The sequence below is a fragment of the Zingiber officinale genome, chromosome 9A (genome assembly GCF_018446385.1).
Source record: "Zingiber officinale cultivar Zhangliang chromosome 9A, Zo_v1.1, whole genome shotgun sequence".
Classification (NCBI taxonomy): domain Eukaryota; kingdom Viridiplantae; phylum Streptophyta; class Magnoliopsida; order Zingiberales; family Zingiberaceae; genus Zingiber; species Zingiber officinale.
The window spans coordinates 53,655,121-53,681,085 of record NC_056002.1 but is presented as its reverse complement, the minus strand read 5'-3'; the positions used below and the strand labels follow the sequence as shown (position 1 = coordinate 53,681,085).

Sequence of the window (25,965 nt, the reverse complement as noted above, 5' to 3'; positions counted from 1 at the left end):
CACGCCATGTGACATCGGCAGAAATCTCTTCTTGGAATTCTGCATGGCAAACCGAAGGAGTACCTTGTCAATGTATGTACTCTGACTTAGGCCAAGCAATCTCTTAGGTCTATCTCTATAGATCTGTATCCCTAGAATGCGGGATGCCTCACCTAAGTCCTTCATTGAGAAGCAACTCCCTAGCCAGGTCTTGACAGACTGAAGCATAGGGATGTCCTTCCCAATGAGCAGTATGTCATCCACATACAATATGAGGAAGACAACTATGTTCCCTACAACCTTCTTGTAGACACAAGGTTCATCTTCATTCTTGATGAAACCAAACTGTTTGATTGCATCATCGAAATGAAGATTCCAGCTCCGAGAAGCTTGCTTTAGTCCATAAATGGACCTATGCAGCCTGCATACTCTGCTAGTATGCTGTGGATCTACAAAACCCTCAGGTTGTGTCATGTACACATCCTCGAGCAGGTTTCCATTCAGAAACGCGGTTTTGACATCCATCTGCCATATCTCATAGTCATGGTAGGCTGCAATAGCAAGCATGATCCGAATGGATTTAAACATCGCTACTGGAGAAAAGGTTTCATCATAGTCAATACCATGAATCTGCTTGAAACCTTTAGCTACCAAGCGACCCTTATAGTTAAGTCCATCCATGTCAGTCTTTCTCTTAAAGACCCACTTGCACCCTATGGGTTTTACCCCTTCAGGTGGATCAACCAAAGTCCATACTTGGTTGGTGTACATGGATTCTGTAACGACCCAATTTTCCCTATTTCGAGTTCCAAATGTCCATAAAAATATTTGGAAATGCTTTTAAAATATTCTAGAGATTTTTAGAAATTTTTAGAGTACTTTTACGCAATTTTTGGAGGTTGTTTAGTATGTTTACAAAAAGAAAGAAATCTTGACAAAAACCGTTGAAGGCGAGGCTCGAACTCGTGACCTCGGGTCGAACCCGACCTAACTGGACGCAACCGACCAGCTGAGCTACGCGGGTTTTTGTTAACCAAATATGGAACTAAATGTATTTAAGCTATGATTGATACAGAAATACCTTAGTTTTAAAAAAGGTTGCAGAGAAATTGCCGAGCCGAAGCTCGACCCGGCGTCCTGGGGTTTCGGCGGAAACGTAGATAACCAGCTGTGCCAGCGAGTTTTTGTTAATTAAGGAAAGAACAGGTTATATTTAAGGTATAGTTAGTAATAAAAACCCTAGTTATAAAGGGATTAGGTTTTCCCTTTCTCGCCGAAAAATTCTCGTTCCTTTCTCCTCTTCCTCCCGACGCGAGCGGCGTTTCTGTGCTTGGGCGAAATCGAAGCCGAGTTAGGTTCTCTCCTCCGGCGGCCGGCGAAGGCTTCTTCCGGCGAACCTTGCGGATCCGAGCTTCTTTCGTCGAAGAGAGCCCGCGGACACAGAAGAAGCGCTGAGATTTGAGTCCTCCGAAAACCCTAAGAGCCTTCTCCTTCCTCCTTCTCGGTTGTAAGTGCAAGAACAAGGGGTAAGTACTACTCACCTGCAGTAGGAGTTGTTTTGGGTTTCGTTTTCTTGTTTTCGGATTGTATTTCTTCTTGTTGTTGAATCTGCCATGAGTTTTTCCCTATTTGAATGATTGCTGCGGTGAGTTTAGGATAAGTGGTTTTCCTTGTTTCCGAATCATGCTTTAAAAGTGGTTGAATTTGGGGGTTTAGGATGACTGCCGTGGATTACATGGGGGAAACGGAAGAGATTGATTGTTTAGGTTTTCTTTTTGTGTACCGAAACATGCAGTTTAAATTGTGGTTGCTAGGGATATGTTTTATTTCCTTTGAGTATTTGAATTATACCATGCAGAATAGAGGTTGTTGAAGGCTTAAGTGTAGTTCCGAGATTGTTTCTTTCTTTTCCTTGCCGAGCGTGAACAGATTCTCACTGATTCGTTTAAGCATTTCAGTTGGGTTTTCTTTGCTAAGCACAGCATGTTTAAGAAGTATTTATTTTAGGTTATGACCTTGATAATCATGCTCTGTTTCGGGTGGACTGCAAAGGTTTCTTGTGTATTGTTCAGAGTCTTTTTCATGACCAATACATTGCTATTATGTTGAGCTCGGATTGATATGAGTTGACTGCAGAATTTCCGAACAGATAAGAAGGAATAGGTTTAGGTGTAGTAGCAGAAGTTTTCATTGTTTCGTCTTTTGAAAGTGCATGTTTGCAATTATAGAGGTGCTTTAGTTAGTTTTCGTAGCTTTGCATTGCTTCGAATTAATGTAGACAGAATGGTTCAGATTGATCTTGCGGTGACATTATGTTTCGGTTAAAACAAAAGTGTATGTTTTCAACCATGTTGATGTTCAAAGTAAAAGATAGATTTTGCATATTACGAACATGATAAAAGGAGGCTTATATTCTATTTTTAAAGAAGTTAGGTTTGTTTTCCTTTGTTTCTAAATCTGTTGTAGCATGCTTAGAGGAGTTAGATTTGTTTTCAACCATGCTTAAAGAAGTTTGAATGGTAGCTTAGCATCTTCCTTGCTACTCAAAAGGGCAAGAACAACCTTTATTTAAAGCATGTAGAGTTAGTTTCTTGGTTTTCCTGATCATGAACAATTATTATGTTTTATCTTGCGGTTGATTGGCTTATATTATTTTTATATAGCATGCTGGGTTAGTTGTAATCCTATACTTGTTAGATATATCTATAGGATTCTAATAGGCTCCAATAAAGGATTATAAGAAGCATGAGTAAAGAAAAAGACTAAAGTCTAGTTCAAAAGAGATAACAAATAAATTAAAGTAAGAGGCTAGTACCCGACTTCCGAGGTTGTCGTTAAACAAATCCAGGTGACTGATTCCAAGGTCTTGGCCCTGGTAAGACCAAGGTCTTTACCTCATAGGACTAGAGGTTGGCTACCTCAGTCACTATTAGAGAGCGCGCAAAAATAAAGATGGTACTAAGCCTGGGCCCAAAGAAGAAAAGAAAAGAAAAGAAAAGTAAAGTAAGAAGAACAAGAAGAAGAAAGTAAAAGAGAAATTAAAAGATTAATTTCTAGTACAAGAAAAGTAAGAAGAAAAAGAAGAAGAAAGTGAAAGAGAAATTAAAAGATTAATTTCTAGTATAAAGATATAAGAAAATGAAACAAGTTTATGCTTAGAATCAATAAAAGTTTAGTTCTTTAATTCTAAGCCTACAGTAGTAGTTTCATTACTTTCCTGTCAGTTAGTGAGCATGTTTAGTATTCAATTTTATTTCTGTATACCATGAGTACATGCAGCTTTGCTTTTAGCATTCCAGTTTTAGTATTGTTGCATTCTTTTTATGCACTTCAAGTTTTTGTGAGATAGATTAGTACTTACTAAGCGTTTCGCTTATAGATCTATTTTCTTTCCTCCTACTGCAGATAAAGGAAAAGCTAAGATATGAAGGGAGGCGACAGGGTGGTGGTGATGATGAATGTGTGTGGTGATTGGACTATGGAGAGATCCAGAGAGTGCTAGCAAACTTGCAGGACCTAATGATTAGAGTTTATGCTTTAGTTCTTTTCTTTAAATACTGTTATGAAGTTTATGTGATTGTGATTGAGTTTGATCCGTATTGTAGCTTATTTATGTCCTATTCTGGGAGTTGTGTTTAGTTCTTGTTGCTAGTCTAGTCTTTTGGTTATAGTATGAATTTATTACTGCGTGGTTGTGAATAAAATGTGTTCCAGCCGCATGTGGCTGCGTATATATCTTGTGTATTATAGATTTGGTCACCGGTACAAGGGAGACTCTGTCGAAATTTTTCGGTAGGAATTCCTCTGAACCGTGATAAATCTAACTGACTCTAATAATAGTGTCAGTGACACTAGATAGAGAGTTGTAGTTAGGTAACATTCGCTCTTAGAGAGTAGAAGTAAGAAGGGTGGGTTGTTACAGATTCCATCTCGGATCTCATAGCTTCAAGCCATTTCTCAGAATCTGGTCTCATCACAGCTTCCTGATAGGTGGTAGGCTCATCCTCTATGAGCACAACGTCATCATGGTCAGACAAGAGAAATGAGTATCTCTCAGGCTGACGACGTACCCTATCAGACCTGCGAAGAGGTATGTCTACTTGAACCGGTTGTTGTTCCTCAACTCCTTGTGGAACAACATCATCCACAACACTTTGTGGTTCCAGTTCAATTTCCATCGAGGCATCAGTGCTATTGTTCGCATCTTGAACTTCTTCAAGATCGAACACGCTCCCACTAGTCTTTCTAGAAACAAAGTCCCTTTCTAGAAAGATCCCAGTCTTTGCCACAACTACCTTGTGCTGACTGGGAATGTAGAAGTAATATCCCTTAGTTTCCTTGGGATATCCGATGAAATAGCACTTGTCGAATTTGGGTCCTAATTTGTCTGAGACTTGACGTCGTACGTAAGCCTCACAGCCCCAAATCCTCATGAAAGACACCTGGGCATCTCTCCCAGTCTATATCCTATATGGTGTCTTTATCACGGCCTTGGATGGAACTCGGTTGAGTATAAAAGCTGCTGTGTCTAGAGCATAGCCCCAAAGGTATGTCGGAAGATCTGTGTGACTCATCATAGACCGTACCATATATAATAAGGTACGATTCCTCCTTTCGAACACACCATTCCACTGTGGTGTTCCAGGAGGAGTGAGTTGGGATAGAATCCCACACTCAGCTAAATAGTCACAAAACTCATGGCTTAAGTATTCACCACCTCGATCTGATCGAAGTATTTTAATACTCTTGCCAAGCTGGTTCTGTACTTCATTCTTGAATTCTTTGAACTTTTCAAAGGATTCGGACTTATGTGTCATCAAGTACACATAACCATATCTACTGAAGTCATCAGTAAATGTGATGAAGTATCTATAACCGCCTCTAGCAGCGATATTGAAAGGGCCACATACATCACTATGTATGAGTCCTAACAAATCAGTCGCTCTCTCGCTGTGCCCACTAAAGGGAGTCTTGGTCATCTTGCCTCGTAGGCATGACTCGCATATCTCATATGATTCAAAATCAAATGAGTCCAGCAAACCATCCTTATAGAGCTGGGATAAGCGCTTGTCATTTATATGACCTAAGCGACAGTGCCAGAGATAGGTGTGGTTCATATCATTCGATTTGAACCTCTTGGTACTAACGTTATAGATAGGGCTCTCAAGGTCTAGAATATAGAGTCCGTTCATCAGAGGTGCACTACAATCGAACATATCGTTTAAATAGACAGAACAACATTTGTTCTTTATTATAAACGAAAATCCTTTCTTGTCCAAACAAGAAACTGAAATTATGTTCTTAGTCAATGCAGGCACATAACAACAATCGTCTAACTTTAGTATAAGCCCAGAGGGTAGAGATAGAAAATAAGTCCCTACAGCAACAGCAGCAACCCGTGCTCCATTGCCTACTCGTAGGTCTATCTCGCCCTTTGTCAATGCTCTGCTATTTCTCAGTGCTTGTACATTAGTACAAATGTGCGAAGCACATCCGGTATCTAATACCCACGACGAAGAAATAGAGAGGTTGACTTCTATAACATTTATACCTGAAGTAGAAATCTTATTTCTCTTCTTGTTAAGATCTTCCAGGTATCCTTTGAAGTTCCTCTTCCAGTGCCCTGCTTGTACTTGATATAGTTGACGAAGATGCTCAACCATATCGTAAGCGCCCATCAACTCATGTTGCTTCTGAAGCTCAGAGTTCATGGTCGCGAGCATAAGACAGGACACATCTAATGCGTCAGCTTGATGCTTCTTGTAAGCATCTCGCCTTTCGCGTGGCGTGGCGGTGAGGAGCCTACGGAATGGTCGCCTTAACGCATGCCACGCCCCGAGTGAGAACTATTCTCGTGTTCCCTGCATCCCAGAAATTTGCTCCGTTGAGCTTGTCCTTCTTAAGGACTGAACGCAGGGAGAAAGAGTTCGTATTCGACGTCATGGTTATCTACAACAGAAAATTTGCAGAAATAAATATCATATTCTTTTAAAATCATTTAATTAGGCCTTTAATTAAATGATGCTCCACTGAATTATATAATTCTTGTGGGACAAGATCCACATCATACTAACCCTTGAGTTAGCTTTGGCTAATACGCCCAAGGCTTAGTATGATCGGTAGGTAACGATTATCAATTACATCTCTATGCAACTCTTGTTTATAGGATCAATATCCACATTTATATTAAAACTTGAGTTAGTTTTGGCTAATACGCCCGAGAGTTAATCTAGATGTGATTTTGACTTATCTTTTCCAACCGTTGGAATAATGCCTATAGTTGACTCGATCCAACCGAGTCACTAGGAATATTCAATCTAATTGAGTTTGTATTCACCCATGCGTTGATAGGCGGGACCAAGATTGTCCCTCCGTACCCTACCAAGATAATATGTATTGCTCTGCTTTGGCAGATTCAACAATACATGTGATCGAGGTAGTGATAGGTATCACGGCACGGTTAGGCATTTAGAGTTGGTTCGATCGAGATCTAATCTAATCGAAAAGGATGCATCTTGTGCACGACTTAGATCTAATCTAATCGCAAGGGTGCATCATGTGCACGAGTTAGATCTAATCTAATCGTAAGACACTAATTAATTAATTCCTTATTAAACATGCATCATATACATAAGCAATTAACTAATTAATCTATTTGTGATTTAGTCATGGCCCTACTACGATCTTCTCAAGCCAATGAGAAGATCGAATGGTCAACCTAGGGTCAACAGCTTCTCCAAGCTCCTCCCTTTGACCACCTTGTGTTGCTCATGCCCGCCTCGGAACTCCGTCTCGTGTGGACCCTCCACCGCTCCAATTTGTACATTACAATTTGAAACTCGAGTTACATTTGAGTCTAAATCTAATTTACAACAAGAATATAAGAGAAGGCACGACGCGCAGGTCGCGAATATAATACAACACTCGCAAACACATAACGGTACGCAGGCCGTATTATGAATTACAACACAATCCAATCATATTGGGTTTTTGGGCCATGACTATCACAAAATTTATATATAATTCAAAATTATATATTTTCATAATTTTCTATAATTTTAAAATTAATTTTTACAATTTTTACGAGTAAAATTTCCCGGCGGTCCCGTTTAGCGGTTTCGGGCGCAATCGCGGAACGGATCCCCTTGCGGGGCCCAGGGGCAGCGCCCCTACCCGCGATCTAACCATCGCGAGGGTTCCTTTGCGATCCAACAGCGCCTAAACCCGCTGTCCCAAAACGATTTGGGCCGAGACATTGCCGTTTCGGAAAAATCTTCCCGGCGGGTTCGTTTTTAGCGATTTTGGGTGCAACCGCGGAGCAAATCCCCTTGCGGGGTTAGGGGCAGTACCCCTACCCACGATCTAACCATCGTGAGTTGATCCTTTGCGATCTAATGGCACCCAAGCCCGCTGTCCCAAACGGATTTGGGGCAAAACGAAGCCGCTTTGGAAAAATCTTTCCGGTAGACGAAGCCTACAAGTGCCGAGACACTTGTGCTTCGCTTCTACGGAAAAATTACCCAAAAAAACTATGAAATCATAATTTTACAGAAAATTACAGAAACTTTATTTTTCATAAAACCAAAAATTAAACTCGTACAAGCCTTGCACGTGGCTCTGATACCACTGTTGGGTTCTTCGGGCAGCGAAAACCGCTTTTCGCGTCGCGGAAACCCCGAATCACCCAAGGCCAACGGATCCGTGCAAGGAAAACCAAAAATAAATACGAGTATGAGTTTGAAAAACCTTTTAGATCTACTCCTAGATCTACATGTTAAGAACTTTACCCTTGTTGCGTGCCTTCGCAAAATCCCGCTCGTCCAAGGTACGTGTCGGATCTCCAAAGTATCAAGGTAGATACTTCTCTAGTGATATCCACATGAACAAGGAGTGTCTCTCACACTCAAAGGATGGAGAAGAGAGCCACAAGTGTGCTAGCACTTTCTCTAGGGCTCTCGGATGGGAAATGGAAAGGAAGAAAAAGAGAGGAGATGCAAAAGAATCTCTTACACTCAAGTAGTAGTATCCTCCTTTGTGACCTTCACCCTTCCTTTTGTTGGAACCCACTCAACCACCTTCTCCTCACCATGGAAGTCACGGCAACCACCAGCCAAGAGAGGGAAGAAGCAAGGAAGAAGAAGAAGGAATGAATGCCCACATCAATTCCACAAAATCAAAACTCCTCACCACATTAGTGTGGCCGGCCACACAATGTAACCCCCTTCATTAATGTGGCCGGCCACATTAAAACCAAGGGGAGAGTGTAATCCCCATGAGGTGGCATACCTCATGAGGTGGAGGTGATGTGGCAAGGATGAGTCATCCTTATGATGTAGCAATACATCAAGTCAAACTTGATGTTTCAAATTCCATTTGGTCAAGTCAAAATTGACCAATTTCTTCCTTGTTGAGTTAAATCCAACTTTTGATTCAAGTCAATTTCAATTTAATGAATCTCAATTCATTAATATAAATTGACTCAATGAATCAAATTTAAATTAGACTCATTCAACAATTGAATCTAATTGAGTCTAACTCAATAAGTCTAATTCGAATCCAATCTTTGGTGCATCATATGAACCTAATCCAATTGGTTAATCATATGAACCTAATCTCCATCCACTTGTTCTTTGTGTGTGACCCAATAGGTTCTTGTAACGTTGGCAATGTTTCTAAACTCCTTTAGAAACATAAGCAATAAGTGGCATCTAGCAATACATCATTGCTACCCAAGTTACAAGAAATGTTGAGATCCAACATCACCTTGTGACTACTAATTGTGACTCCTCACAATTTGTGACATTGTCCTTCTATCCTTGACATCTAGATTGATCAATGTGAGGCATAGACCGTGTCATCCTCTAATCAATCTAAATCTTGAACTCCAAGTAGACTCACTCGATCAAATGAGCTCAACATCTAATGTTGACTCATTTGGGCATGGCCATGCACTTCGTGATCTAACTCTATCAAGAATATTGATGTCGCTCCCGTTATATGGGATGGATTATGAGATTTGGCAAATGGATGTCAAGACAACTTTCCTTAATGGAAGTCTTGAAGAAAACATCCATATGAAGCAACCAGAGGGGTTCATTGAAAAGGGCAAAGAGCATCTAGTGTGCAAGCTGAATCGATCTATTTATGAACTGAAGCAAGCTTTAAGATCATGGAACATCTGGTTTAATGATGTGATCCAGTCATATGGATTTATTCAGTGTCCAGATGAGTCTTGTGTATACAAGAAGTGTAACGGAAATATGGTGGTATTTCTTGTACTATACATAGATGATATTTTGTTAATTGGCAGCAATGTCAAAGTGTTATCGGACGTAAGGGTATGGTTGTCCAAACAATTTGACATAAAGGACTTAGGAGAATGTGCACACACTCTTGGGATCAAAGTCATAAGGGATCACAAGAAAAGGATGTTGTGTCTATCTCAAGCTTCATATATAAATACAATCCTTGCTCGTTTTAGCATGCAGAACTCCAAGAAAGGTTTCTTACCTTTTAGGCATGGAGTAGCCTTATCTAAAGAGATGTCTCCAAAGACATCAAAAGAGATAGAGGACATGAAGGCAGCTCCTTATGCTTCGGCTGTGGGAAGCCTAATGTATGCAATGCTGTGTATGAGACCTGATATCTGTTTTACCGTGAGCATGGTTAGCAAATATCAAAGTAACTCTGGACAAGAACATTGGACTGCTGTAAAGCATATATTGAAGTATCTGAGAAGGACTAGAGATTATATGCTGGTTTACCAAGTAGATGATTTGCTCCCTGTGGGTTACACGGATTCAGACTTCCAATTAGATAGGGACAACAGTAATTCTACATCAGGCTACGTGTTTACTTTAGGAGGTGGAGCCATTGCATGGAGGAGTGTTAAGCAGAAATATGTTTCTGACTCAACCATAGAAGCTGAGTATGTGGCAGCCTCTAAGGTAGCCAAAGAAGCTGTATGGCTCAGAAACTTCCTAATGGACTTAGATGTGATTCCTGGTTTGCCCAAAATCATTATAATTTATTGTGATAATAGCGGTGCAGTTGCAAATTCGAAGGAACCACGAGCCCATAAGGCGAGTAAACATATAGAGCGCAAGTACCACCTGATACGAGACATCGTCAAGTAAGGAGAAATTATCGTCGCCAAGATTGCATCAGCAGATAACTTGGCATATCCTTTCACTAAGGCCCTTCCGGCTAAAGCTTTTGATCGGCATGTGGAGGGGATGGGAATCAGATGTATGGCAGTAGAGATGGCAACTTAGTCTTTTAGTATAAGTGGGAGATTATTAGAGTGTATACTAAAAGCCTAGATTTTGTAAATATTTATTTTTAAAATAAAAGAATCACATTGGTCAAATGTCTACATTTTATTTGTTAAGTGCAGTTGTTCAATTAATTTATATTGTAGATAATATGATGTGTGGTGTCACTCACAGAAGATCATGTTATTAGTTCTTTATAAATTATAAACAGTTGCTCATGACTAAGATGGAAAGGAACAAACCATTGGAATAGTCGTAGTGTAATTAGGTATTAGTTTATCTTGACTAATAAATTACACTAGTACACTCTAAGTGTATTGAGTAGGACTATTTTAGGTAAGTTCTTTTTATACTGACTTAATAAAAGAACTAGACCTTAGTTATTATGGAAGTATGTGCTGTTAATCCTAATATAATAACAAGCACATATATTTAGTATTTATTTCTTTAGCTTATCAAAGGGTGAGATTTAGCTTGATAAATCAATAAGCCCGATAAGTTGGGAAATGATATTACTTATAGTGTGTATTGTTGATTATAGAAGGAAAATGTGTCCTAGTTATCTAGGTTGAGAATGTCCCCAAGAGGAGCTCATAAGGATTGTCATGTTAAACCCTACAGGTGGACTTAGTCCGACATGACAATGAGGTTGAGTGGTACTACTCTTGGACTTAGATATTAATTAAGTGAGTTGTCAGTAACTTACTTAATTAGTGGGCATTCGTTATCTTAAACATAGGGAGACTAACACACTCATGATAAGAAGGAGCCCATAATTTAATTTGGGATTGGTGTGGTAGTGCAATAATAACTCTCTAGTGGAATGAGTTATTATTGATAAACTTGAGTTGTATGTTTGGGGCGAACATGAGATACTCAAGCTCATCGGAAGGCCAAAACCAATTTCTCCTCTAGGTCCCTGTCGTAACCTCATTAAAGCCTCAAGTCTATCCAATGAAAGCCCATCTTGGTATCCAAGAAGGGCTGACCCAAGGCTTGGTGACCAAGCCAAGGGTCGGCCATGAATTCCTTCAAGGTGGTCGGCCTTTGCTTTGTGCAAAGGGGTTGGTCACAATAATTCAAATATAAGGGGGTGTTTTGAATTTTTAAAATCTTCTCTTTGTAGAAAACTACAAGTTTTAAAAGAGAGTTTTTAAAATATAAAACTTTCCTTATTTGAATTAGGTCATATGGTTTAAAAGAAAGTTTAAAAGTTTTAAAACTTTCCCTTTTTAACCATCCTCATGGTTTTAGAAAAAAGGAAGAGAAGTTTTAAATTTTAAATCTTTTAATTTTGTAACCATGGTTAAAAAAAGAAATTTTAGTAGAGAAGTTTTAAATTTTAAAACTTGGTTTTAATTTTTAAAAACTTTCTTTTTTTAACATTCACAATAGTAAAGAGAGCTTGTAAAATTTTATAAGAGGATTTCTTATTATAAAATTTTATTAAAATTATTTTTCTCTCCTTGATGATGTGGCCGGCCACCCTTGCTTGGTGCCCAAGCAAGGGGTCGGTCAATCAAAGATTAAATCAAATCATGATTAATGATTGATTCAATCAAGAGGAAAGAAAAGGACAAATTGAAAGGGAAAAGGAATAACAAGAGGAAGATTTTAATTTTTGTAAAATGTCTTCCCTTATTTGCCTTGGGCAAGTAATATAAAAGAAGGGGATGGGAGGCCTCATGTGATAACAATTCTTATTCTCTTGGTGGAGACTCTTCTTGTGGCCGGCCCCTTTCCTCTTCTCTTTCCCCTTGCTCTCTTTTGTTCTTTGTGTTGGTGGTGGCCGAATATTGAAGAAGAAGAAGAAGGCTTTGGGTGGTGTTCATCTTGGAGGATCGTCACCCACACGATGTCCAAGGCGTGACGAGGAATACGACAGAAGATCTCAAGGTCATTAGCATACAAAGAGAAGGTATAACTAGTAATTTTCTTCCGCATCATGCTAGTTATTTTTCTTTGTATGAATTCCAAACACAAGAGGCATTAGATTCTAGTTTTTCGGATTTGTTTCGAAGTTGTGTTTTTTTTTATTTTTCGAATTTGTGATTCGATTGTTCTTTTTGGTTAAACCTAGAGTTATATAAGGAAATTAAATATTAGCTTTCCTTAAAAGGCTTTGTCTAGGAAGTGGTGGTTGCTCCCATATCCAAGAAGGTCTAGTGCCTCGCCATGTTTAACTTAGAAGTCAATTTTAGAAATTAATATTTAATTGAATTTATAACATAGGTGGATTTGGATCAATAGTGTTAAGTTCCACTTGCGATCCAAGTCTAAACCATTAAGAATAGATAAGTTAAATTTGGAATCAATAATGTTAAGTTCCGTTTGCGATTCCTTATTTAACTTCTAAATAACACAATAGGTTATTTAGGAAAGGTTCAACACTTGTACAAAAAATTTTTTGTACAGTGGAACCAATACGATCTTCCTAGGACTAACCAACATAGTGCATGGTCGTGCAACCCTTGCACGGTCATGCGGCCAACCAGAGGCAGATCAGAGCATGGTCGTGCAAAACTGCACGGCCGTGCCCCCCCCCCCAACGACTGAAGCCAACAAGGAACAGCCATGCAACCTTGCACGGCCGTGTCCCAGGAGTCGAGCCCGAAGTTCACACGGTCATGCTAATTGGCACGGTCGTGCAGCGAGCCAGAGACAAGAAAGGGCACAGCCATGCCATATTGGCATGACCGTGCCGCCGCTTCCGTGCCCTAGCCTATAAAAGAGTTTTAACCCTTCTCCTCAAGGGGAAGCAAGCTGAAGCAAGCCGGGAGTGAGCCGTCAAAGAGGGAATCACCTTGGTGCTCTTCCGTGTCGTCCAGGACCTCCGTCCAGTGATCCTTCATCACCACATCGACTCCAGAAACAAAGGATTGGATCCGAAGATCACTCGTCGTCGTTGAATAAGTATCCTTTCTCTTTCTCTCTTCTTGTTTGAGATTGTATGCTTAATTACATCATGTCTTCAGGTTTTTCTCCTGCATCTATGGAGTAGATTCCTTGTTCAAGGATTAGGGAGTAGTTGTGGATCAGTTTGATGTAAGACTTGTATTTATGTTTATATTCATTGGATGATTTTGCTTGCTTTGTTTCAATTGCGTATTAATTGATTGTATAGGAATTGCTAACCTCGTAGAGAGATTATCTTAGATCGTACACCTAAGGGGCCCTAGTGATAGGGGTAACCCGTTCATGGACATCTAGGGTATTTCCTTGAAAGGAGAGGCAACTTCTCCACAAGGAAGTAAGAGACCAAACCAAACCCTTACATCGATCCTTAATGACATCAATTAGAGTTGCGTTCTTGTGATCTACCGAGGTGCCCTAGTGACAGGGGTTAACCGTAACAGGATTTCACAGGGATCTTCTTTATTTAGTGCTTAAGGATAATAGCTTTAGCTTCCGACGAATGCATGTTGATGGACAATGAGTAAAGGATAGAATGTGATACATCAATACCACCACAACGAAACCAAACTCTTAGAACTCTTCATAAGCCAAGTAAATTACACTCTTTTCACTAGTTCTCATTTCCGCTTCTCATTCTCTTCTCTTTAGATAACTCACAACCATTGATAGTTTAACTAATCTTAAGTAAACCATTGCTTGTGCTTATAACCAATCCTCGTGGGATCGATAATCTTTATTACTGATGACGAATCCGTGCACTTGCGGAATCATAACATTGTGCTTTGCATTTTATGTCGTAGTAGTGTAGTAGGTTGTTTTCAAATAAATTGCGTGGTTGTGTCAACCAGATGCTGAAATATATAAACTGCGTGGTTTGCTTGTTTACTTTTATTGTTATTGTTCCGGCTGTGTTGGCCGAGGTATATGTGGCCCTGAGGGCATGTAGTAGAAGTTTTATATTGTCACCCGTACAGGGGAGATGCTGCCGAAATTTCTTCTGGCAGGGACTACCTGGGGTGTGACACCCTTGGTGAAGAAAAGTCCTAACTGCGGTTAGGCAAAGGGAAAACCCTAGGGGACGGTAACCCTAGGTCATAGGGGGTGGTAACCCTAGACGGAAAGTCTTGGCGGGTCAAGAGCTTCGGTCAAAATCCTAAGGGGTGGTAACCTTATGTTAAAATCCTAGTGTCGTGAACCAAGTGGAAGACTAGACGGGTCATGGAGCGGACGTCCAGTATGAAGATCGGAAGCATTGGATGGTGAGCAAAAGTCCAGTCGATCTAGAGGACCAAACTGGCAAAAGGTAACTTCTCCTGAGAGGAGTAGATGAGGACGCGTTCCCCGGAAGAAGGAACAGTAGGCGTCGGTTCGACCTAGGGTTTTTGGTTAGAAATCCAAAGTTAGAACCGGACAGTCTGGTGATTGTCAGATATTCATATTTATGTTATTATTATGTGTTAACTTTGTGTTGCAGGATATACTTGGTATTTTGGGACTAACATATCTTGCAGGGACAAAATAGCATGATTTACCTCGGATGAACAGTACCCGAGGCGCTCTTCATAGAGCTTGGAGGTGCCTTGAGTGTAAGAGCTGGGGAGTGCGCACAGCAGAGCTGGAGGCGCCCTCATGGAGTGTTGAGGTGCCTCAGACGGCCTTGGAGGCACCTTCAAGGGCTTCTGAGGCACCCTCAGGTGGATAGGCTACAAAGGAGTCAAAGCTCATCCACGCTGCGGATCCGTCGGTGATGGAGGTGCCCTCAACGACTTATATAAGCATGTCTCGAGCAGAGACTTAGACCAACACAGTTTTGGTAATCCTTCTTCAGCGCACTGCTAATGAGATGATCCGACTGAGCTACAACAAGACCCCGACGACCCAAAGCTGCGAAGTTTCAATTCCTTGTTGTCGGTATAGCTTTTTCAATATAGTTTTGTAATAATCTCTTGTAACCTTTTGCACGATTATAGTTGTTACCCAAAGTAAACATTCAATGAGTGTGGGTCTTGGAATAGGAGTCGCCACAGCCTCCAAACCAAGTAAATCCTTGTGTTTGCTAGTGTCCTTCTGTGCATTGTTTCTTTATTATTCCGCTGCGTTATTCGATAAGTTTTAAACCGAAAGCCACGAGCGTTATTCACCCCCCCCCCTTCTAGCACGTCTCGATCTAACAATTAGTATCAGAGCCTAGACTACCAGAAGGACTAACCGCCGACTGTGCATAAGAGCCATAGTCCAATCGAACCATGTGGGTAGAATATCAACCTCGAACAAAATAAGTGGGGGCTCCCATGTCTAGATCAAGAGGACCAGACATCAGGCAAGAAGTCCTAGTTACGACTAGGCAAAGAAGTCCTAGTAGGTCGGGTGGACCGAGGGGCAGGAAGACTTGGTGGGTCGATGATCGGACGTCAAGGAGCCTGTGGTCCTTCGTTTGAGGGGGGTGATTGTTGGGTTGCAAGGTTGCAAACAAAGTCCCACATTGAAAACACATGGAATAGATCATGAGTTTATAAGGGAAAGATATCTTCATTGGTATGAGGCCTTTTGGGTAGATCTCAAAAATAAAACCATGAGAGCTTAGGCCAAAAGTGGACAATATCATGCTATTGTGGAGATATCTAAATCCCTTTTGGTCCTAACAGAGGATAGTGGGTTAAGTTAGAAAAATCAAAATCAAATCATGTTGGCTCACTTTACTCAATTCTTAATACTTAATTCTTATTTGCATTTGTTTTTCTAACTTTAACCCAAGTTGTCATTACATCAAAAAGAAGAGATTGTTGGTGCAAGTTGCACTAATAACCTAGTTTTGATGTATGACAAATGTGTTAAAGTTAGATGTGATGTGCGTCTAACCTTTCTACCAAGTATACAAGAGTTGATTAGTCTGAAGGATCTAACACTAGGCTAAAATTTAGTGGCCCAGGTGCCCGGAATGGATCTATATAAAGGTCTTCGATCAAGAGCTTCAGAACAACAACTGCTATAACTTTCACTCTTGCTCGGTGCTCCAAAAAAGCTCCTGCGACACTATGACGCTCCTTCGACAACTAGCGATCAAGATTTTCTTACTTTCTGTGTTATCGGTAACATTGTTTGTTAATTCTTGTACTTAACTTTTGTAATCATTCGAGCTATTAGTGGATTTCCCAACGAAAGCACTCGACGAGTGCGGACCTTGGAGTAGGAGTTTTCGAAGGCTCCGAACCAAGTAAAACTTTGCTTTGTTAGCATTGTATTTTATTCTTCCGCTATGTACCTATATTTAGTCATGATTTTTTGACGAATGCTATTCACCCCCCCCCCCCCTTCTAGCATCTTTCTGGTTCTACACAACGTCATGGCATTCAGATTGAAGAACGCCAGTGCCACTTACCAAAGACTGATGAACAAGGTGCTCCGACGGTAGATCAATTGAAATATGGTGGTATATGTCAACAATATATTAATTAAATTTCTCTGAGCCACTAACCTTTGCACAAACATCAAAGAAATCTATCCAAGTGGGGAATCAAGATAAATCCGAGCAAAGTGAAGGAGTTGCAGGACATGCCCCTGCCCCACAACTTAAAGGAGGCCCAACGGCTGACCGGACAAATCATCGCATTATCAAGATTCATCTCTAAATCATCCGACCAGAGTAACCTATTCTTCAAGATCCTACGCCGTGTGATGAAATTCCAGTGGGGCGCGGAATGCGACAAGGCACTAGAAGAACTTAAGAAATACCTTACCTCCCTACCTGTACTGGTAATGTCTATCATTGGCGAGCCGCTCTGGATATATTTGCCATCCATAGAGCATGCGGTTGGTTCAACATCGTTGTGGTAGAACGACTCTAAATAATAGCTAGTGTATTTCTTAAGTCATATATTGAAAGATGCAGAATCTTGCTACACTTGTCTCGATAAGTTGGCGTATGGGCTAGTACTTGCTGCTCGAAGGCTTCATCCATACTTTCTCCCATATCCCATCGTGGTGATGACTAATAGTGCACTAGGGAGAGTCCTCCTTAACCCAGAGGTTTCTGGACGTCTGATCAAATAGACCACCGAGCTAAGTGAGTTTGGCATACAGTATCAACTCCAAACGGCAATCATGGCCCAAGCCTTAGATAATTTTATCGCTGAGGTACAGAGCGTCGAGCTGAATGTGACTTGGAAGATATATGTCGATAGCTCATCCACTTGGCAAGGCAGTGGAATAGACATCTTATTAATATCACCTCGTGAGGATAACATGTAGTTGTCCATGCAGCTAGATTATCGGGCCACAAATAATGAGGCAGAATATGAGGCCTTGATAGTTGGCTTGTAAGCAGCCTCACATGTGGGAGCCATAAGAGTTCTCATCCATTTGGATTCTCAACTAGTAGTTCAGCAACTGTCGGGAACATTCGAGATAAATAACGCCCGGCTTAAGTTGTATGCTAAAGCTTTCGAGAAATTGAAGATAGGTTTTCAAGAAGTAATTATATAGAAAATCCCCTGGTCAGGCAACCAGTATGCTGACGAGCTGGCCAAGTTAGCAAGTTCTTTATCTCTGATCGTCATAGATAAGCAGGTCGAGCAGGTTTTACTGGTGGCACATATCGATAGGACGACTGGAATGGGCTTCTCGAGTGACTAGAGGATGATGTTAATTGAGTTCCTCTGAGTGGGGGCAACACCGGCTAACCGAGAGGAAGCTTGGTTGTTAAAAAGGAGGACCGGATGGTTCACCCTAATTGGATATCAGTTATATAAAAGAGCTTTCTCGAGGTTGTTGCTCAAATACATCAGATCAGATGGCATTAAGTACATCCTGCAAGAAGTTCACCAAGCCTCCTGCGGTAGTCATCCGGGCGGTAGATAACTGGCTCGTAAGATCCTGCTATCCGGATATTTCTGGCCCACATTGCAAGATGACACTGTTTGGACGGTGACCACTTTCTTATCCTGCCAGAAATACCAGAACATCCTGCGCCAACCCACCGAAGAGTTGAAATCATCCACTATGTCATGTCTGTTCGACCAGTGGGGTATGGACATCGTTGAATCATTTCCCATGGTGACCAGGCAACAAAGATTTCTACTCGTGACAGTAGATTATTTCTCAAAATAAGTAAAGGCTAAGCTGCTCGCCATGATAACCGAGCATATGGTTATCAAATTTATATTACAAAATATCTTGTGTCGGTTTGGCATCTCTCGCAAGCTCGTCTTGGACAACGGAAGACAGTTCTTAGGACAGAGACTCAAAGAGTGGTGTGACAGCTATGACATCTCATAGGCTTTTACTTCAGTGGTTTATCTGCATAGCAACGGCCAGACGGAAGTCACCAATAGAGAAATCCTCAAAGGACTCCGGGCTAGGCTTGACCATATCGGAAGTAGCTGGGTCGACTAACTCCCAAGTGTATTGTGGGCTTATCATACCACTCTTAGAGAGGTGACGACACAACCCAGTTCCATCTGGTGTAGGGGGTGAGGCGGTGGTGTCGGTCAAAGTAGGAGTAGAGTCTGACTTGGTGCAGCTCTACAACGAGGGAAACACCAATCGGAGACTCATGGAGCTCGCCTTGGTGGACGAAGTGCGAGATAAGATCACCGTGCACTCATGGCGTATCGGCAGCGCATGTCACCAATTTAGAAGCCCCATGGGAAGAACCATATAAAGTCATTCAGAAGTTTTTCTCGGGAGCTTACTATTTACAAGATGAAAATGGGAAAAATGTCGAGCGGCCTTGGAGCATAAACCATCTCCAGCCCTATAGGATCAGGTGAGAGGTGCGTGATTAAATTCAGATACACTTATAAACATGTTTGTTCCATGAGTGCAGAAGAATATGAATGAAAATCTACCAAGTGTCTTAGAACCTTGAGTTGTCCGACTGAGTTATAAGCAAGTAGTGTCAGTGCGTTAAATATAAAAACTATAGCCGAGCAATGACTATAAATTTGAGAGTCGACAACAACTAAAGCTGAGCGGCGACTATAAATCCTAGAGTATATGAAAAACAATAGCCAAGTGGCGGTTATAAACCTGAGAGTCTACGAAAATAATAGTAGAATGATGGCTATAAATCCGAGAGTCTACAAAAACAATAGTCAAGTTGCGGCTATAAACTTGAGAGTCTACAAAAACAACAGTCGAGTGACGGTAATAAATCTAAGATTCTACAAAAATAACAGCCGAGCGGCGGGTATAAATCTGAGAGTCTACAAAAATAACATTCGAGCGGTAGCTATAAATCCAAGAGTCTACGAAGATAACAGCCAAGCAATGGCTATAAAACTGAGAGTATACGAAAACAACAATCGAGCGGACAGTATCAAACTGTGAGTCTACGGAAACAATAGTCGAACGACGGCTATAAACTCAAGAGTACAAAAACATTAGGAAAACAACAACCAAACGATGACTATAAACCCAAGAGTCAAGGAAAACAACAGTCGAGCGACGATTGTAAATTCAGGATTACAGTCGAGCGATGACTATAAACTTGAGCACAATGTAATTTGAGAGTCAAGCGGCGATTATAAAACCTTGAGCCTTGATAATCAACCAGCTGAGTGATGGCTATAAACTAGAGTATAAGAAGATAAAATAGTCGAGTGATGACTATAAACCCCTGACTCAATAGCCGAGCGAAGGCTATAATACCAAATGGGCATCATCGAGACTTTCAAATTAAAATGTAAGTGTCAAATACTCCTACGGCGACCGAGCGAATCATAAGTGGGTGGAGAGGGATCTTCGCATGAAAGAGAGGGGGATACTCTACCTGAACAAGTGCCCATTCCTATTTTAAATAATAGAATGTTGCTTGTGTTGGTTAGTCCTAGGAAAACGTACCGATTCCACTGTACAAAAATTTTTGTACAAGTGTCGAACCTTTCCTTAAATAACCTATTGTGTTCTTTAGAAGTTAAATTAGGAATTGCAGACGGAACTTAACATCATTGATTCCAAATTTAACTTATCTGTTCTTAATGGTTTAGATTTGAATCGCAAGCGAAACTTAACACTATTGATTCAAATCCACCTAAGTTATTAATTCCATAAATATTAATTTCCAAAATTGGCTTACAGAACTGCATGGCGAGGCACATGACCTTCTTGGATATGGGAGCAACCACCATCGCCCAGGCAAAGCCTTTTAAGGAAAGCTAATATTTATTTTCTTAAATAACTCTAGGTTAACCAAAAAGAACAATCGAATCACAAATTCAAAAAAGAAGAAAACACAAACTCAAAAAACTATTTCGAAAAACTAGATCTAATTGCCTCTTGTATTTAGAATTCTTACAAAGAAAATAACTAGAATGATGAGAAGAAAATTACTAGTTATACCTTCTCTTTGTAAACTAATGACCTCGAGATCTTCTGCCGTATTCCTCGCCTCGCCTTGGACGTCGTGTGGGCGACGATCCTCCAAGATGAACACCACCCAAAAGCTTCCTCCTCTTCTTCTAAAATCCGGCCACCACGACCACCAAGGATAGAGAGGGGGTCGGCCACTTGATGATCTCCAAGCAAGAGAATAAGAATTGTCTCATGAAGCCCCCTCACCCCTTCTTTTATATTACTTGCCCAAGGTAAATAAGGAAAAACCCTTTACAAAAAAATAAAATCATCCAAGAGTTTTTCCTTTTCCCTTTTTATTTTTCCTTTTCTTTCCTCTTGATTGAATCAATCACCAATCAATGGTTGTGATCAATCCTATTAGGATTAGGATTGTGTTTTGACCGACCCCTTGCTTGGGCACCAAGCAAGGTGGCCGGCCACCATATTTAGGAAAGAAAAAATAATTTTTTTATAAAATTTTACAAGAAGAAAAAACTCTTATAAAATTTTACATGCTCTCTTTCCTAGAGTTAAAAAAGGAAAGTTCTAAAAATTAAAACCATGTTTTAAAATTTAAAACTTCTCTAACAAAATTTTCTTTTTTAACATGATGATAGAAAATTTTAATTTTAAAACTTATCTCCCTTTTTTTCTTAAACCATGAGGATGGTTAAAAAAGGAAAGTTTTAAAACTTTTAAAACTCTCTATTAAAACATGTGGCCTAATTCAAATAAGGATAGTTTTAAAAATTAAAATCTCTCTTTTAAAACTTATAGTTTTCTACAAAGAGAAGATTTTAAAAATTCAAAACACCCCTCCTATTTGAATTAATTGTGGTCGGCCCCTACATGCTTGGTCACCAAGCAATAGGGTCGGCCCTATTAAAAGGAGATGTGACCGGCCATTGCTTGGTCACCAAGCAATGGGCCGGCCCCCTTCTTGGACACCAAGACGGGTCTTTCTTTGGATGGACTTGAGGCTTTAATAAGGCTACGACAGGGACCTAGAGGAGAAATTGGTTTTGGCCTTCCGATGAGCTTGAGTATCCCGTGTTCGCCCCGAACACACAACTCAAGTTCATCGATAATAACTCATTCCACTAGAGAGTTATTACCGCACCAATCCCAAATTACATTATGGGCTCCTTCTTATCATGAGTGTGTTAGTCTTCTTGTGTTTAAGATTATGAATGCCCACTAATTAAGTAAGTTACTGACAACTCACTTAATTAATATCTAGCTCCAAGAGTAGTACCACTCAACTTCATTGTCATGTCGGACTAAGTCCACCTGCAGGGTTTAACATGGCAATCCTTATGAGCTCCTCTTGGGGACATTCTCAACCTAGATAACTAGGACACAGATTCCTTCTATAATCAACAACACACACTATAAATAATATCATTTCCCAACTTATCGGGCATATTGATTTATCGAGCTAAACCTCACCCTTTGATAAGTTAAAGAAATAAATATTAAATATATGTGCTTGTTATTATATTAGGATTAAGAGCACACACTTCTATAATAACTAAGGTCTAGTTCTTTTACTAAGTCAGTACAAAAAGAACTTACCTAAATGATCCTACTCAATACACTTAAAGTGTATCAGTGTAACTTATTAGTCAAGATAAACTAATACTTAATTACACTACGACTATTCTGATGGTTTGTTCCTTTCCATCTTAGTCGTGAGCAACTGTTTATAATTTATAGAGAACCGACAACATGATCTTCTGAGTGTGACACCACACTCCATGTTATCTACTATATAAATTAATTGAACAATAACATTTAACAAATAAATGCAGATATTAACCAATGTGATTCTTTTATTTCAAAAATAAATGTTTACAAAAGTTAGGCTTTTAGTATACACTCCAACAATCTCCCACTTATACTAAAAGACTAAGCTGCCATATCTGTTGTCGTACACACTACAACAAAAACCCTCATAGACATCAGTGGAACAACAACGGTTTTAAGCAAAAACCGATGTCTTTGAGTATTTTACACCGGTTTTTTCAAAAACCGGTGTCTATGAGCGCAGATTTTAGCTCATAGACATCGGTTTTTTAGGCGATGTCTATGAGCGCTTTTTTTTCGTTAATAGACACCGATTTTAACTGTGATTTTTAAAATCCGGTGTTAATGAACCAAAATAAAATATTTTAATATTCCCACAGCCAAAATTTGCTCCCTCCAAACCTAAATCTATATCGCGCCCCTTCCTCACGCGACCATCTCTCTCGTCTAAACCTAAACCTAAACCTCCGACCATCTCTCTCAACCTCATCTGCCTCTTCTCCTTCCTAGATCGACGCCCTTGCTTCTCCGTCCGCGTTGTGAAACCTCGGCCACGTTGCTCGCAGTCTCGCTTGTTTTTTTTGTTGGTCCAGTCCGCGGAAGAAGAAAAAAAAAAGCCGCGTCGCATCAAAAAAAGCACCGCCTACGAGCGAGCTCCTCTCCGCGAGCCCTAGCCACCTTCCTCTCCGCGAGCCACCGCCCTCTCCACGAGCGAGCTCCTCTTCGTGACCAGCCACCTTCCTCGCCGCGAAACCTCCTCCGACGTTGGACTTCACGCCGGAGAACCACGATCGCTGTTTATCTCTTAGAGGTCGACTGCTCCTCTCTCTTTTCTATGTTCTCCATTTCGTCTCTCGGTTTTCGTTATATCAGCTCCGGATCAATTTGGTAGGCAGGTTACTTGTGGAAATGCCTGAATGAGATTTTTTTTTTGGTTACATGCTTTTCTACGGTAGATTTCTGTCATCGTTGACTAGTTTTTTTGTGTGTGGATTAGGATTTCTCACCACTTGTTTAAATTCATCGGTATAGTTGGAAAAAGTGCAATTTTTACCATTAACTATATAGATACGTGCAAAACATACTGAAGCTTTTGTTGCTGTGGATAGGTCTAATGGACAATGGGAAACAAGTGAAAAACGATAACTATGCTGCTGATATTGCTTCCATAAGGGAGGCGAGAGTCCGTATTGCTCCATATTTTCATGAAACTCCAGTGCTTACCTTGAAGTCTTTAGATTCTATAGCTTCCAAACGGTTGTATTTCAAGTGTGAATGCTTTCAAAAAGGGTAGAGATCCTATCTTGAATAAGGCAATTATCTCGAACAATTTATGAAGAATCAGAATATTTAGTAGTTAGCAACTTTATCAATTTTATTTCAGAGGAGCCTTTAAGATTAGGGGAGCTTCAAATGCTATATTCTCCCTTTCTGATGATCAAGCTGCCAAAGGCGTTTTGACACACAGCAGGTTATCTCCATATAATTTCAAACAATAATGTGATTTATTTTTAGTATGCCTTTGTTTTTTGTTATTCTTGTTTTTTCTTAGGTCGGTAATATAGTTTTTTATTGCAGTGGTAACCATGCTGCAGCAGTGGCTTTGGCTGCAAAGCTCCGTGGAATCCCAGCATATGTTGTCATACCGAAAAATGCTCCAAAATGCAAGGTTGAGAATGTCAGGCGGTATGGTGGTCAAATCTTCTGGAGTGAATCAACGATCCAATCAAGAGAGAGTATTACTGAGAAAGTTCAGCAAGATACTGGTGCAATTTTGGTTCATCCTTTCAACAATAGATTCACCATCAGGTTTTGTATTTGTCATTGACCACTTGATCTAATCTCCATTGTAACTTTGGTGTCACATTTTGTACATTGTATTTTGTACTTTGTACATGGTAAAAAGTCAAACTCTTTGACTACCTCCTTAATGTCTCCTATTACTGATATTTCAAGCCCCGTTGTGTCCATTACTATTACTATGAAGAAATTGAAAGGAAAGAACTACGCTTTGCGTGCTGCAATAGTTTGAGTTTGGTTTGTGGTTCATGATGTAATCGGCGATCTCTTCCAATTAAGATAAGACATTGGGATAGTTACTCACATTGGTTGACTTTAGATTTTTGAGTTGACTGTAGTATTTTATAAATCACTTCAATTGTCAAGGTCATTTAGAATAGTTCTGACAAGGTCTTCACTATTATGTGCCTTCATATTGTTTGCTCTGAGTTAAAGCTAGTGAATGCTCAGATTTTGGGAGCCCCTTCCATTCTACTCCCGTCAGATGTGTAGATGCGGAGGATGTTGGCATTTACCATAGTGGCACAAGTTGGTGTTGTCCTAGATCAAATAATTCGGGGGAACTATTGACTAACACCATCAAACATATTTAAATTGATTATAATTGAATTATAATATGCTTCATTTCTGTGTTACTAGTATGTTCCAATTTACCTCTAGAAGTTTGTGAACTTTGTTTGATTATTTATTGTCTGCTATCTATATATTGTATTGCCATTTCTTTTTGGAGAAGTGTGCTTCAATTTTTTTCCCCCTGATGAAATCATCATTGTATTTGTACCTCCCTATATGCATTCCTGAACAAATGGTTTAGAATTTAAGCTTGTGCTATCTGTAAATATTCAGTTTTTTGCTGCTAAATTGTGTTCGAAGTTAACACTTTTATCATGTGTATTTCTATACACAGGAAAAACATAATCAGGAATTTTACTGGTAGCTAAGATCTGTTATTTTGACAATGAGGTTAGTACTAGTAATGCGTGATATTTACCTTTTCTTTTGTCTTGGCCTTGCTAGATGTTGTCTGTTTAAACAAAATTTCAAAAAATTGTTTTCGTAAATTAGTTGACGCTATTGCAATTGGCCTGAAAATTCACAAATTCCATAGTTCAGGACCTTTTAGCTTTTCTTTGGGAGTTATCAGTAACATCAAGAAATTAAATGAAGCGAAATCGGTTTCTTTACGAGTTATCAGTCATGTTTCACGAGGAAGCATGGTTTTATAAATTCTCAGTTTATATCTTAAAGATTAATCATTTTTCAGTTTCTGGAATGTCTGTGGCTGCAAGTGAGAAATTGTCCTGATAATTTCATACTTCAGATCCTTGAATGGCTTATCTTTTTCATTTCAAAGGAATTATGCTACTCCATCTTGTCCTGCATTAGCATCATTTTCTCATATGACTGACAGTTACATCTGCTTTGACTTCGTTGTCAGTGGTTTATCAAGAGGCAAAAGAGAACTCTTTTTGAAGTTCTTGAGAAGGTGAAAGTCGGTAAAACCAGAAAGTTCATACCTAAATTGGAGCACTCTTTCGACGTGCATGGTATCCGGAATAGATGAATTACTGTAACTCTGTGATCCATTGTGGTTTTCGTAGAGTTGATGATTCTCGGCTTCATCTCCTTGCTGTTGACATTTAGTCAGGACCAGATCGCGAAAATCTGCGTGCCAAAGGCAGTTGCAGATTCTATGCTGCCATGTCGCCCTGATGCAGAGTCAACTGGCAGAAATAAAAGGCGGTTGCTCACGCTGGTGCTGACGGAGTCACACCTGAAGCGCAGGATTTTAGCTGCTGGTGATTCAGTGGTTGAATGCCCCCCAGTGAGTAGTGCACAGCAACTTCCAATTCTCTGA

At 40.1% G+C, this 25,965-nt stretch overlaps 1 protein-coding gene across 1 annotated transcript; it reads left to right on the top strand.

Annotated features, from left to right (window-relative positions):
* Positions 1–23,063: 23,063 nt before the first annotated feature.
* LOC122020351 (serine racemase-like) lies at positions 23,064–24,168 on the top strand. The gene is made up of 4 exons (XM_042578250.1): positions 23,064–23,118; positions 23,417–23,597; positions 23,692–23,778; positions 23,886–24,168. Exons 2-4 carry the CDS (start codon positions 23,422–23,424, stop codon positions 24,133–24,135), a joined length of 513 nt encoding a protein of 170 aa, XP_042434184.1. The 5' UTR covers positions 23,064–23,118; positions 23,417–23,421; the 3' UTR covers positions 24,136–24,168.
* The last annotated feature ends 1,797 nt before the right edge of the window (positions 24,169–25,965 follow it).

Bases quoted from the DNA above. Each gene is read 5' to 3' on its own strand.
- LOC122020351 (XM_042578250.1), top strand. From the start codon at position 23,422: ATGGACAATGGGAAACAAGTGAAAAACGATAACTATGCTGCTGATATT. The intron at 23,598-23,691 runs GTAGAGATCCTA...ATTTTATTTCAG, and splicing joins TGTGAATGCTTTCAAAAAGG to AGGAGCCTTTAAGATTAGGG. The intron at 23,779-23,885 runs GTTATCTCCATA...TTTTTATTGCAG, and splicing joins GGCGTTTTGACACACAGCAG to TGGTAACCATGCTGCAGCAG.